The sequence below is a fragment of the Drosophila teissieri genome, chromosome 3R, assembly GCF_016746235.2.
Source record: "Drosophila teissieri strain GT53w chromosome 3R, Prin_Dtei_1.1, whole genome shotgun sequence".
NCBI classification, from domain to species: domain Eukaryota; kingdom Metazoa; phylum Arthropoda; class Insecta; order Diptera; family Drosophilidae; genus Drosophila; species Drosophila teissieri.
Window position 1 is genome coordinate 18486155 of NC_053032.1, and position 14746 is coordinate 18500900.

The window sequence follows — 14746 nt, forward strand, 5'->3', positions numbered from 1 at the left end:
GGGAACTCAGCCCTGGACATTTGGGGCATTCATAAATATGTGGATCTGGGAAATAGAACAGAAGCATCAGCTCGGCCAAGATAGTTATCTTTCGGGTCTGGTCTGAAAGGTTTTATGTTGAGATAGGTCGCTGAATACCGATAAGAAAACTTTTACACTTCACCCACAGCAAAATTGATATAAAATGCCGAATGCATTTAGGACTATGGAAATATTATCGAGTCTACAGCCATTGTTGGTTGGAGGACAATAAGAATGCCTAATTACAATGTATGCACTTACCTGAGTTGAGCCAAAACATAAGCCTCTGACCAGATAACCATAGAATTAACCCCTTTGTTTGTCCCCGTAATGTGCGTTGAATGGCAGGCCATGTTTGCCTTGGGGCCAATGTGGCCATAGCCATAGCCATTGCTTGACCCAAATATTTATGCGCTAACCCACCAATTTGGCTATTTGCTGATGGCCCAACTGCAGCCCGTTCACACTGACGCACTAATCATCATATGTGTTGGCCGGCCAAACTGAAGCTGGCTCACACCCACACACGCACACGCACACACACACATGCAAGCACGTTAAGCTTAATAAGAAATCGATAATAATCAAAGCTATGACAGCTTTACTGGCGGTGTGCATGATAATGATGATGAGGATGCTGCGCCGCAGCCCCATCTCATCTCAACCCAGTCCAATCCAATCCAATCCAATGCGATGCCATGCAATGCAATGCAATGCAATCCAATCGAATCCAAACCAATCCAATCGTCTGACTGCGTTATTACGGATGTGCAACGCGGCGTATGAAATTAATGCCGTTGCGGTTTGTAACACATTAATTGATAATTAATTAAACATTGCGCAAAGCGGCGCGGGTCCTGCGGCTAAAAGTGCATTTTATGCCCAATCCCCGACCATCCCATGCCCAGCAATGTCACGCATACGCACTGTGGCCAGGGAATCCCCCTGTCCCGATCCCCCTGCCACATCCTGTGTTTGCCGTGGGTCACATGATAAATAGGAGCTCTTTGCAACGGAGGCGTGACAGCTCATAAATGTTAAACATGAATCGCCAGCAAGATATCCAAAGTGCGGGTAATAATCTACCGATTGGTCAACGAGCCAGTCGTGTTTGAGTACAATGCGAAATACTTTTTCGGGATAGAGTGCAAAACTGTGTTATCGATTTACTGTCAGAAATATATTCCTATGCCCACTTAAAATGGGAAGGTTTCGGGATGGAGGAAAAGTTTTAACAATTAAGATGGACTTCCAAATCTGTGCCAAGCCCTAAATATTTAATACTTGTGGCCTTAAATATGAGCAAATGGGTAGTTGGTGAATAACCAAATAAGGGTTCAAAGTAATTGGAAATTACATCTATACTTACGTGTCCAGTTGCATCTATTTTGCCCATTAAATGCATACAACGATATATATTTAAATCGCTTTAGACAATGGCTAAAAATATATATGTCCTCGCCAACTTTTCGTTCTTCCGAACTGCCGGAATAAATTGAAAAAAATATTTCAAGAGATCTAACTAATCTTTATAAAGCCTCGGACTTTAGAGAGTGGCAATGCAAAAAATAAAACACAGAAAGTGTGTTGAGTTAAATAAATAATAGCAATCCGTTGGACCTTGAACAGGTTTTCTGACATCGGCACGGAATGCACTCAGACTAAGCCAAGCTGCGCTGGGGAAAATAATGACAGGGAGCAAATAATTTTCCATTTGGCCGGAATGGCCTTGAAATGCAATCGCACCTCCTCTCCCCCTCCCCCTCCACTGCCACCGCCAACCAACGGGCGCACATAGTTTTCACCTGAGCTCGGACTTGGATTTTGGATTTCATTCCAGCCCCGTTCGCCTGCCAAGGTAAACTTTTCCACCTCGTTGGGTCATGCAGCGCGTATTTGTGTCATGGCATATTTTCGCAGCAGCAAGTTTGAGTTTTCCCCAATTTTTTCCTTTTTTTTTTGTACTTTACGCTCGGCATTCTTTGCACTCGTTTGTAGCATGCCCCAGATGCTTAAGGCTTGTTCCAGGCAGCGACTTGGCCGCATATTTGCAGCAGCACCACCACCACCCACAATCCACAACCCACAGCGCCATAATGCCGCACATATTTCGGTGTGTGCAAAAGTTGAAATATATTTCATATTTTACTTGGGCTCGGGGAGTTACGGTCTCTCTTAGCTATATATGGTGCCGTACTGCTAGCGTACTGCATGGCGTATACGTAATGTGTAGTGCAGCTTCTTAAGAGTGCAATAAAATGTTTTGTGCTTGCAAAAACTTTTGTTTCAGCTTCGACTGGCAGGCAAAACTCTTTCCGTGAAATACTTTTGCCTTGCCGCTGAGTTTTCAGTTCAGTTTTTAGTTGCATTTGCAGTTTTGCTTAAGTCCTTTTCTCCCTCGCCGCTTTTCATTGTCCGACTGCCCATATGAAAAGTGTCGCCAAAACGCGCATTAGACACTTTGCCCGGCATCGCCAATGCCACTGCGATAAATGGCATTGCATCCAGATGGCAGTTAAAGTTTTCGGGTTTGCAAAGTTTGACTGAGGTGGCAAACTCTTTCGGCAGCCAAAGCAATTGCTGTTTGAAAGATTTTGATGATGAGAGAAACACAATTGATTCACTTGAAACTTGGCCACTTGGCCACACCGCAGTCCATAAAGCCATCTATGCATTTCCCTGCTGGAGTTAAATTAACTTTATGTGTAAATTGTATTTTAAGTCACTGCATTTTTATGTCATGAAATGTATTCCTGTATTCCTGTGTGGGATTTGCATTTTCCTTTAAGAAATAACAAGCTAAGCAAAGCTATTTCTGGACCTTGAGGCACCCTCCAAAAATTGGCTGCCATCCGCTCGGAGATTCCTTCCCCATTTGCGGCGCTAACAAATGGGTTCAATCATATTTGCATCAGTTTGGACAAATTGAATACCCTTGCTCATTTGTAAGTTAGTCAACATCCGGTGGAAACCCGAAAACCGGGCAAAGCAAGATAAATGTTTTCTGTGTCGGAAAACTACTTTTGCAGCGACTGACTCAGTGTGAGTGTAATAAAAGTCAAACGTGGTCGCTTTTGTGAACTAATAAGACGAGCACCGGATATGAGAAACTCAGATACAGCTACAGCTACAGCTAAAGATACAAATACACATACAGATACAGATACACAGACCATGTGGGGAGGACAGTAGTCCCGGGCTAATAGATCATTAGTTAGCAGTTGTGCTGCTGTGACCATTTCTGGGGTTGTCTGCCCTTGCTTTTTTCGGCTTTGGTCGTAGCTATTTGAATATTTATTGCAGGCGTAGCAGTAATTTATTGGCCAACATTTGTCATGTGAGTTGCAAGATCTCCGTGCTGCAGTCCGTTGGCAGTCCCTGCTGCATGTGAGGCATTTGTTAATTATGCCATTGCGAAAAACAGGGGGAAAAAGCTGGCGAGCTGGCTTCAAAGACATTTTAATATGAAGCGGGGTGAACGCCAAAACTTTACCACTGATGATTATGTTGATGACAACGCTGTCAACGATGGCGGGGGGCACAAAAAATAACACTCGCGATAAGGCAGTCTGCGAGTATCGAACGAGCAAACAAAACCCCGCCAAGTCAAAGTGCAATGCAGCATAAAAAATGCAGGAAAAGAAAAAGCGGGCCGGGAAATGTTGATGGCAAATGGGGTTGCGAGAAATGGGGTTGGGAAATATGGGGCTGGGGGAAATGGGGAGCAGACGCGTCGAGTGCATTGACAACTGACAGCAAAGAGGCTGAGCCGGCCCCAAGTTATGCATGCGAGTACGTCTGGGGCAGGAAAGGGTGCTGCGTTGCTTTCTTTTGCAAAATTGCTTGTTTACTTCAAAGCAAGCAATTCCTGGAGCATCAGCTGCGTCATGGCGCAAAACAATGCTGTCAACTTGGGCGTCGCTGCCATCGCACAGCGCCATCAGCACTGCAAGAGGAGCATTGAAAGTGGCAGCACTTGGGCCGAACTCGACTGTCAGATACCCCTCGAACACGAGTTCGTGTTAAACATATGTTATATAGGATGCAAAATAGTTTTTATCCATAATGAACTCGCTCATTAAAGTGAATTTCTTCTAAGATTATGAATTCATTTATCTATATTCCTAGAAATTTGATAATAAGTTTCTTTACTTGATTTCTTATTAATGGAGCAACCCTCTCTCACAAAAACTAATGGGCTTCAGAAGAGGCAACAATGGCCAAGAAGCGAGTGCTTGAGACTTCCTCGAGTTCCCCAGGCTCTGCCGAGTGCCCCGGCGGATATTGCCAGGGAAATTGATTGAAAGTTTGAGCATCTTAAAAGTAATGGTAATGAGATTGTTTTGCTTGCACTCGCAGTGCTCAAATGCATTGCTCAGATGCATTGCTCCATGTGCAGCTCACATGTGCAGGAGAGTCCGTCCGTAATCCCCGAGTTCAATAATTATAAATAGTGCTCGAGAGTGTGGGGGGCTGTGAGTGCGATTACGGATTGCCTGGCTGCGCTACGTTTTGCTTTGTGGATGCTCTGTCAAATGTTATAAATACGCCTGCATTATGCGCACCGATTCTGATGAATGGATGTCCAACAAATCTCCTTGCCTCTCCAGGCTCCTCTCCAGCCAGGATAACCCTTCGGCCAGGATAAACTGACCTGGTTGCCATCGCCATCGCCATTGCCATCGAACGGTACGGTGTTTGGTGCCTGGTCTGCGCATAACAAATGGCCAGCAGATAACAATGGATGATGGGTACAAAAGCGAGGAGGAACCCACTGAAGGGTTGTTCAAGTGCCAGCCAACCAAACAGCCATCGGGGGATCCTGATTGAGGTGCCTTTCATATTCCGTCGAGAGTGGATCGATGCCGCTTATAAATATGCATGTGCAAATCGCAAAAAAAGTGCTGTACTTTATAATATAAATGGGGTTTCCTCAATTAAAGTATTTTGTTTCTTAAACGCGTTTAAACTCAAGCCATCGGAATAAATGTTTAATTGAGCATAGTCTTTGTAGTCCTTGCAGTTTTTAAATTTGCTAAATCTGTCACCAAAACGAAGGGCCAATGACATTTTTTAATTAATAATTACGCCGGAAGAAATCTTTCAGGGCTAATGGACTGCAAAGTGTTTCCGAACACTTTTAAATATTTAGTCAACATAAGTAAAGGGTAAATTAATAGAAATACTGTTAAAATAATATTAAATATTAAAATGTATATTTTTTAATAAATAAATATATGTATTTCTTATGTAACTCCCGACGATGCCGTAATTTTTGGTCGGCAACTTCAATTTGGTCCCCCGCAGCAATCACCATTTCTGTCTCCTCTCCCTATCATTTTTGCGAATCATTGTGTGTGTGCTTTTTAATTTTAAGCCAAGCAAGGCAGAATAAAGCAAATACTTTAAAATACCGAGCGAAATGGGCAGAGAGCAAAGTCATGAGCAACCCGGGTAGCTTGTCAAACATGACCATTGCCATTGCCAGGCCACAAATCCATGTGATGTCTCCTGCTGTCTCATTTCTCTTAGATCTTCGCTTCGCTGCACATGCAAACGTTTGCCAAAATAGAAAAAAAAGTGTGTAAACCAAACACACGACCAGGAAAAATGAGGAAAGCCAAATGGAAGCGATGCTAGTGTACCGCTCACATACTCGCACACACAAGCCAAAATAACTCATACGCCACGTTGTCGCGTGTCCTCGCCTGTGTCCATTTGAGTGCACAATTTGAAAAGGCTACTTGCCTTGCTTTTGGCCTTGGGGCCTCCGCTACAAGAAGACGCCAGCAACTCAGCATTGTCAATTTACCTCCGACTGTGTTTCTACACTGAACAAATATTTTATAATATTTTAAACTAACTAAGTTTAAGCTGCGTTTTAGCTGATTAAAAACAAACTATGCATCTATTTGATATAAATTAGGATGATTGGGGTATATATCAATAAAAATAGAAACTTTTTGTATGAAATGTTAAAGATTGTATGATTTTTTTTTCACTGCACTTGACTGTGCATTGAAATTGTTGCAGTGCTGCAGCAGTGAAAGCCTTGTCGCTAATGGGCCGAGACTTCTTTTGAGCCTCATCGCTGACTGAGACGGGATAATGCCACCAAGGCAGACATCTGAAATCTGTGAAAAATCTGTGAAAAATCTTTGAGTCCCGCTGGCAAAGAAAACAATGCTGGAACGCTTTTCATTGAAATTTTGTATGGATTTATTTGGTTGAGTTCATTCAGTTGTTTGCTGTTCAGTTTGTTTCTTGTGTCGCAAGTTATTATTGTATTCCTTGTATTCATTTGGGATAGGGGAGGGGTATTTTCCATATCGTTTCGAGTGCTTAATCATAACATACATTCATAATTCATTTGTAGAGTATATGCCTGGCGTTAAACTAAATCATTAGTATATTTTACAATTATCTTTTATGGCTTCGTTTAGACGTTAAATTAGCTACACTTAGTTTATATTCAGATTGGTTGGAACACTTACATGCAGAAATATACGCACACATGATGATGACCGAACCATATATGCACGTTTGTTTGTATTTCGTTCTAATTGATGTAAGAGAAATCACTTGTTTCTTTTTTTTTTAGTTTGTTTTTTCGTTTTTCTTATTTTGATCTTAACTAGCTGGAAATGGAAATTGCAGTTGCCATGCTGGGCCAATAATCTGTCTTTTACACTTACGGCTCAACTTTTGGTTTTATACACACTTTTAAAGAAGTATTGATTTCTGTGTGTGTGTGTTCTCTCCTCCATTTCCTAAAAACGTAAATATTAAAATGTAACAATAATTTACAATGTGCATTTATTTTGTTACTTTATGCCTTTTCACAGTTCAAACATTGAAGAGAAAAAATACAATTTGATATATAAATGCCATTTACAAACAACAACTTTCCCACATGTTTTTCTTGGTTTTCCAATTCTTTTTTTTATTTTCAAACTTTACATACCAACAATAGGTCCTTGTTGTGTTTTCTTTTTGTTATTTATAGTCTTTGGGAGTTTCTTTTTTTTTTTTTTTGAATAGAATGTGCAACTAATTTACATTCATTAATTTGCAGCGTTTCTGTTTGATTTGCTTTTTGGGTTCGTTAATACATTTGATTTACGATTTTGCTATTTACACATTAATACTTAGTATTCATTTATGCTAAGCTAATTGCAGCTAATTTGCTTGTGTGTGTGTGTGTATCTGTGTCTGTTGGGTCTTTGAGTGTGAGTGTTTGTTTTATTTATATTGTTTACCATATATTTGAATAATGTAATTAATTTTCAATATAATTGCCAAGAAGGTGCGCTTTCGCATTGCTCGCCCATCTTCGGTTGAGTGAGCGTGAGCTTTAAGTCTATTATATCGAGGATATACTTACTAAATTTATTCTACTTGTATGCGTTCATTGAGCCCAATTCCTAACAAATTGCAGCTCCTTGCTGTTCAGCTGACATTTACAAACATTTACAAAGTATCCTTCGAAATTATTACATACTTCTTCTTACTTAGTGTGTGGTAATCTGATGAAAAAATATGGCTTAGGCTGTGTGTCCATCTGAGTACTTACTGTAAGGAAGGAACAATCATCTTCTGCTGCATTACTCACATCTTTTAATTGATTGAAAATATACCTGATAGAAATAAAACATAATTTCTCTAACTGCATTCAAAAATGTTGCAATCTGTGCAAAATTTGCTATGTAATTCTGTTAATTTTTCGCATTGAATTTTGATTTATTTATATTACAGCTTGGGTTTTAAATTATGGTTCAAATTTTTCTGACGCATTAATTAAACATTGTTGTTTGTATGTACACCTAAATTATAATCTCGTTATGTGATATGTTACTGCCGCAGCAGCCGCAAATCGAAAATAAAATATGTATATTTCGTGATTGAATTATTCATTTGTGGCCTAAAGTTAAAAGTAATGTGGGCTTACTGGTTGCACATTGGTGCGGTAACCGAATTATTGTTTGTATATTAGGATTGTAATGCTCAGTGCAGAAGATTTCGTGGCAGCCTTTGTATGAGCTTTATATTAAAAAATATTCAGTTCCCCGACGAGCACACAAGCGATTCACATCGCTTCAAATCCACAGAACGCTGCAATCTACTTCAATTCGTTTTGGCAACACTTAGCCTAGACACCAACCACGAAGAGCTCAAGACTTACATGACTACATAAATCGGGAATGGGGAATCGGGAATGGGGAATGTGGAATCGGGGACTTGGTGTATCCGTAAGATAGCAGGGGGAGACCTTAGACGCAGCTCTCCTGCTGCGAGTACATGAGCGGGGTGCGCACGGTGACTATTTCGCGCGAATAGGACTTGCCCACGCCCGAAAGACCCGATAATGAGCTACTGGGACTGGCCACGGCCGCCGTGGTGGAGGCCAATCCGCTGCTGTTGCTCGAGACCAGCATCTGGCCATGGGCCATTTGCTGCTGCTGCTGTTGCTGCTGGTGTTGCTGGTAGGAGGGCGGCATGTTGGACGCAGGATGGTGGTGCATTTGCTGCTGCTGCTGCTGCATCATTTGCATCATCGAAGCGGAGTTCTGCGGACCGCCCGCCAGCTGCTGCTGTGCGTGATGGTTGTGCGGCAGTGTGTGGTAGCCACCGGGATGCTGGGGCAGGGTGTACATTTGCACGGTGCCCGGCGACACCGTGGATGGTGTGCCATGCGACCCCGGCGATGAGATGCTTGCCGCCGCACCAGTTACACCGACACCAACACCGACACCGACACCTGCCACACCTGTGCCAGTGTCCACCTGCATCGTCTTGTACGCATCGATTTGCGCATATATCGTCGGCTCCTCAAAGTAATCGTAGTCGTACGTGGGCGGCGGAGCGTGCTGGTGCGGATGCTGCATTCCGCCCGCATTTGGCTTGTGGCGCTGCAGCGTCGCCGTCGCCGGAATGGTGGGCAGCAGCTTCCGCATACTGGAGCCGTGTGGCAAGGTGCCACCCAGCATCGCATGGGGATGCTGAACCTGCCCCTGCTGCTGCTGCTGTTGCTGCTGCTGCTGCTGCACCACGTGCTGCACCACACCCACACCGCCCATGGGCTGGCCCTTCTTGGAGGCGCCACTGCTGCCGGATGGCATGTTGGTCAGCGACAGCTCCGCGTAGTGCAGCTCATCGTCCTGCAGGAAAGAGAATGGGGCAGGCATTTAATAAACCGCCATCAGAGAATTTCTTGAAACAGTCGAGATTCCACTAGCGAACAATTTGCTTGATGAACCCAAATACTTGTGAACATTTCATTTCAACATTCTGAAGAATAATTGAAAAACATCACGCTTGCTGTTGAGTTTAGCAAATAATCACAAACAGGGAATTAAAAAATTCTCAGAAATATTAAATGTTAAATAGAGATAATATTTAATTTACGTTAAATGAAAAACTAAGACACAAATCATTTATTTGTTAGTTTTTATAAATATCCTCAGCATTTAATCAAAATAGATATAATTCTAAGGTCAAAAACTCTTTTAATTAACAGCTGTTATTATTCTGAATTTGTTTGCTAATTAAATGAAATTTCTGAGAAAAGAGTATTAGAAGAGTTTTTGGAAATGGCAAGGTAACTACAAGTAACTTAATTTTCAATTTATTAAAAAAAACCATTTGGGCTTTCTTGGAAATGCAGGAATACCAGCCAGATAACTCCTTAAGTGAGGCAAAAATCCTCAGTGCCAATTGCCAACAGTTTTCCGGGCAGGGCTAAAATCACAAGTTTATTTTCTAATCTGGCCCAAATTGTTTTCAAGAGCATTAGGATTTTCGCAAGAAATTTGCGACATCAAATCAAAGCATTTGTCATGGCAATGCTGCCGGCACTTGGGATGGCTGATGGGGGAGGAAAAGCGGAGTTCGTCATAGAGTAGTTCGACTGTAATTAAAAGTTTTCGGTGGCCAAAAGTTTGGCCAACTGCCGTGGACTCACCTTGCTGCTCTGATAGGTGCCACTGTCCGCCGAGTTGGCCTGGACGATTCCGGTGCCGGATGTTGAGCCCGGCTTGCAGCTGATTTCCACCTCGCTGGTCGTTGAAAGATGTCCCGATGGCGTTTGTGTTGCTGATTTTTGTTTATATTCGCCATCAACTGGATGGAAATTCCGGTTGGGGTTCGGGTTGGCGTTGGTGTTGGGGTTGGGTTGATTGAGAGAACATCATGGAACGGATCAGAATGGAGAACGCTTAGTTAGTTTGGAAAGTTTTGAGTCGTTTTCGTTTTCGTTTCTCTGCTTTGTTGTTAAGTAGCAGGAGCATGGCCAAAGTTTCTGGCCCGGCCGACGCCCTCAAATCTTTTGGTGATTTTCGGCACCAAGTTTTCTCCCTGCCCCATTTGGCCGCCCATCGCCAGCTTTCTTGGCTTTCCCCATAGTTTACTTTTTTCTCTCCCTTTTTTTTTGGCCATGAAATTGCTTTACGTTTGGAAAATTGATTAAATTGTTGTGCTGAGCTGGTGGAGCTGCTTCTGCTTCTGCTTCTGCTTTAGCTGCCGCTTGATTTCTTGATTGCCATTAATCAAGCGAGCACGTGCAGTGAGTGAAATTGCTGCTGCTCCTTCTGCTGCTGCTGCTGTTGCTGCTGCTACTACCCATTTTCCGCATTTAACAGGGTCTTTAAGGCCCTCGACTGCAGACACACGAGCAAACAAGCTAGCCGGCGAGGAGCTGACAGCAATTAGCTGTCATTTAAATATTTCAGCACTGGCACAAAAATGCAGCCAGCTCTCCTCCAGCCAGCTCCTCAGGACTTTGGGTCCTGTTTGTTTTGCCTGCATGAGCCCTGGACGGCCTGTCAAATGCATTTGCATAGGGGGAAGCCCCCAAGCCGGCGGCCATAAATTGTGCACAGAACCGCCTGGGCAGACGCCATTTATCTTGAGGGCACCCCGCCCCACCCGGAGGTTGGGGATCTAAGCAAAAGGGATTTTTGGGAACCGGTAACTTACCCTCGTTGTAGGGCACCACATCGGGATTCTTCTCGTCGTACATCTCCTCGGAGTGACTCAGTGGCAATGAGATTTTATCCTTAATTTGCAAATTGCCCGGACGTGAGAATTTCGCATTCGGATGCACGAATTTCTGCTGCTGCTGATGCTTGTGCGAGCGCAGCTTCAGTGCGGCAATGGTGCCGATGCCGATGCACACGATGGCCACCAGGATGCCCACGAAGATGCCAATCGACAGGATCGGTGTCAGCTCAAAGTTATCCGGGCTCTGCGCACTGCCCTTGTAGGAGGTCAAGGCAACTGCAAAGGTAAATCCGATTAAAAGATGAATCATTTTACAATAGTATTCTATTCTCTTGCGCTACTTTGACTTAAGAAAATATTTCGATTTCTTTCCGTGTTTGTAGGAGGAGTACAAATATCTGCGTTGACTGAATGAATCCTCTATAAATGCTGATCATAATCAGGCTTAACCTTTACCCAGAGCATCTACGCTTTGACCCAGCCAAGACAATTTTCTTTTCTGATTTCCATCTCAGCTTTTCTCCGCTTTTCCTGCCGTTTGCCGTGTTTGCTTTGCACTTTTCTTTCCCCAGTTGCCGCTGCTCTCGGACTGACTTTATGAAAAATTGAAATGTCGGCTCAAGTTGTTTACACAAAATGTGACTGTCCCTTCTAGATGCCCTGCTCGCTTTTCGACTTCCTTTCGTTTGGTTTCCCCAAGCGGGAAATGTACCAAAATGGAAATAAAATTCTTGTCAGCTCTTCCTTTGGCTAATTAGCATTACAATTTCCTTTTTCGTTTAGACCCCTTACCCTTACCCTCACCCTTACCCTCAATAAAAGAAAGTCGCTATGCGCATTCTTCCAACCCCAATTCATTAATGCTAATCATTTCAGATTTTTTTGCGCTACTTTCTGCGTGGGAAGGCTGCATAAAATTCATAAAATTTGGCGTTTACTGGGCGAAAACTTTCGCCTGCAGTTTTGTGTCGCTGAATTTACAATTCATTGAGCAGTTTAGCGTAATTAAATTGCGAGGTGGCATAATAATCATAAAACGCAGGACAATCTTTGCTGTGAAACTGATACAGCGGCTTTTCGCCGCATTAAGTTATGCAGTTAGCATCGTTTTGCGAGGAAATGAGAGTAAGTCTCGATATTAGCATAATAAAATCATAAGAAACAAAGGAACAGTCAGGAAAAGAGCTAACTTTTTATAATTTTGGAAAAAACAGGTATGAATGTAAGCGCACTATATGTATATCTAAGTAGGAAATATTTCTCGCAGTGCTGGCTTGCCCAGTCTTATTGATTTATGAATTTAACATTTAAAACAGTAGTAATAGTATTTATTTTACTAACCGGTTTGCTTCTCGGCCGCCTTCAAAGTGTATCCATCGAGGGCAATGGCATCGCTGCGTCCTCGTCCATTGACGGCATACACATAGATCCGGAAGAGACGACCTGCATCCAGACCCGTAACACTGAGGGCCGCAAACTTGGCACTGATGTTGGCCTGGAGCTGACCACTGTGCTGGTCGAAGATTTCCATGAGGAACCACTGCCGCATTCCGCCATCGAATCCTGCGGAAATAAGAGCACACAGCGATTGCATAACTTGTCACGAACTGCGGCTTACTTTGCATATTGGCCGGTATTGGTATTGGCCAAGGGGACGAAACTTGGAGCTTATTAATATTAAGTAGTTGCCAATGGACTGGCGAGTCTTATTTATACTTTGCTCAGGGGCTTGGCGGGATTTATTGATGACTGCAAATGCCAGGACTTTGGTTTGGGGATTTCATTTGATGCCAGGTAAAACAGATAAATGGCTTTATCACTGACTAAAAGCTTTCAAACTTTGCAATGCCAAGTCAGTGAGAAAACCTGTACATCAAATGAAACCATTTACAATAGCCATCGAGTTAAGAAATTATTTGTTGACCATGAACTCAACTTTATGTGCTTTTAAAATTATTTCAAGTACATAAAGCCTTACTTAGAAACACCCAACTTAAGGTCATCCCTTTGAGTTGAACTCTCTGGTAATTGAAGTGCCCCTCAACTCTCAAGTGCGGCCGAAAATATATATTTAGAGTAATCTAAAGTTACATTTTAAATGCCATTTAATCACACCACAAAAGAACTGGCCCAAAACCCACTCCACTTTGCCCCTTTGACTGAAGAGGAGCGGCGAAGCGGTTTTTGGACAAAAGTAAGAGGCTAATGTTGGGCCACTTCTTTAGCGGCTGTTTTTGCCTAGCTTTGGCAGCTCAAATGCCACTTCATTGTAGACACAAAAGCCGACTTAAAACACTTGCGAAAAATGTTCAAATATTTTGTAATAAAAGCGGCGGCCAGTGAAAAGGTTTAGAGCGGGTTTTTCCACCAGCAACAACTACTTCAGCCTCGGGGTCCCAAGGAGAAATTGTTGTGGAAAATGTTTTATATGTTGCTATGAATTTCAGTTGTTGTTGGCCGCCTTTTTAGCCACCCGAATTCGCCGGCACAAAGAAAAGGCCACGGAAATAGAGTAAAGAGAATGTGCTTGGCCTTTGCCTCAAAGCGTCATTGTTCGGTGGGTGGTTAGGTGGGTGGTTGGGTGGCTGGGTGATTCGGTGGGTTTATTCCATTCTTATTTTCTGCTCCCTTTCAAGGAATCCACCCCCTCCTACTCCCTCTCGTCGGCGGCCATTTTGTGCGCACTTTAAAACGTTTAGCTAATGAAATTTGCCGCAGCTCCGTTGTCAGAGCAAAAAAAAACTTCATTGTAATGGGTTAATTTTATTTACTTGGCTACAGCAACAATGGAAGCAGCGCAAGTGGAGTAAAAATAATAAAGCAAGAGCGACCAGCAGCAGAAGCGGCAGTACACTCAAAAAAATGCATTTAGGCACTCTCAAAACACTTATTCATCAGCGTCAATATATAACATAAAATGAGATTAACAGTATTTAAAACCATTTAATCTTGAATTTTGATCCAGTAACATTTTCAAATGGTTGCTTTTAGACTGCACTGCTCACAACTATATTCTGAAAATGCACTTTCATCTGCATTACTTTATTTGCCATTCAATTCGATTATTTCTCAGTGCAGCAGCATCGTCAGCAGCGAAGCAAAATGTTATAAACTGAAATTTTATTATATTAAACCGACGCTTGATGAGTTTGGTTAGCTGCCGCTCCCATTCCCATTCCCGCTGCCCTGTAAGTTTGTTATATTTTTTGTTTTCCGCGCAATGGAAAAATAAAAACAGCAGTGGCCAACCGAACTTGGCCCCCAAAGATGTGGAGTTGTCTTCAGCACCGCACATTGGTTTCGATTCAAGTCGCTGGTTTAAGTTCCGTTCGCTTCGGTTTGAGCCGAGTTGAGCTGCGGCGTTGGCCACGTCGAGTTGAGTTGGCCAACTTGCGTGCTGGCTTATTAAAGTCGACCGCAGCTAAAGTTGAGTTATTATAAAAACAAACGACCAAGGGCTGTGGGCGGTGGGCGTTGGACGGTGGGCGGTGGGCATGGGGCGGTGTTTGGTATATGGCAGCAAGGGGCGTGGCATTTCAGCAGTCGTTCGCCTTAATGTGAAGTGCAATATAAAAAGTATCGCATTGTGTGCGCTACCCTGATCCCGATGCTGCTGCTCTTGTGTTGTGCTTAAACAACTTGCGTTAAAGTTTTAATGATGCTGATGACTATGATAATAATGTGCAGCCACTAAATTAGCAGCCGGAGGGTCGGAAAGGGAAAAGGG

The 14746-nt window shown here is 43.0% G+C and overlaps 1 protein-coding gene across 2 annotated transcripts in view; it reads right to left on the reverse strand.

The window, feature by feature from the left end:
• Positions 1-7738: 7738 nt before the first annotated feature.
• The window catches only part of LOC122619976 (hemicentin-1), a 57799-nt gene continuing 50791 nt past the window's right edge, over positions 7739-14746 (reverse strand). For both annotated transcript variants that reach the window (XM_043797218.1, XM_043797219.1), the window contains 4 exons: positions 12361-12582; positions 10996-11295; positions 9983-10140; positions 7739-9179 (listed from right to left, as the gene is read on the reverse strand). In XM_043797218.1, the coding sequence (XP_043653153.1) occupies positions 8292-9179; positions 9983-10140; positions 10996-11295; positions 12361-12582 (1568 nt within the window). In that variant the 3' untranslated portion in view covers positions 7739-8291. The remainder of the gene's footprint in view (positions 9180-9982; positions 10141-10995; positions 11296-12360; positions 12583-14746) is intronic.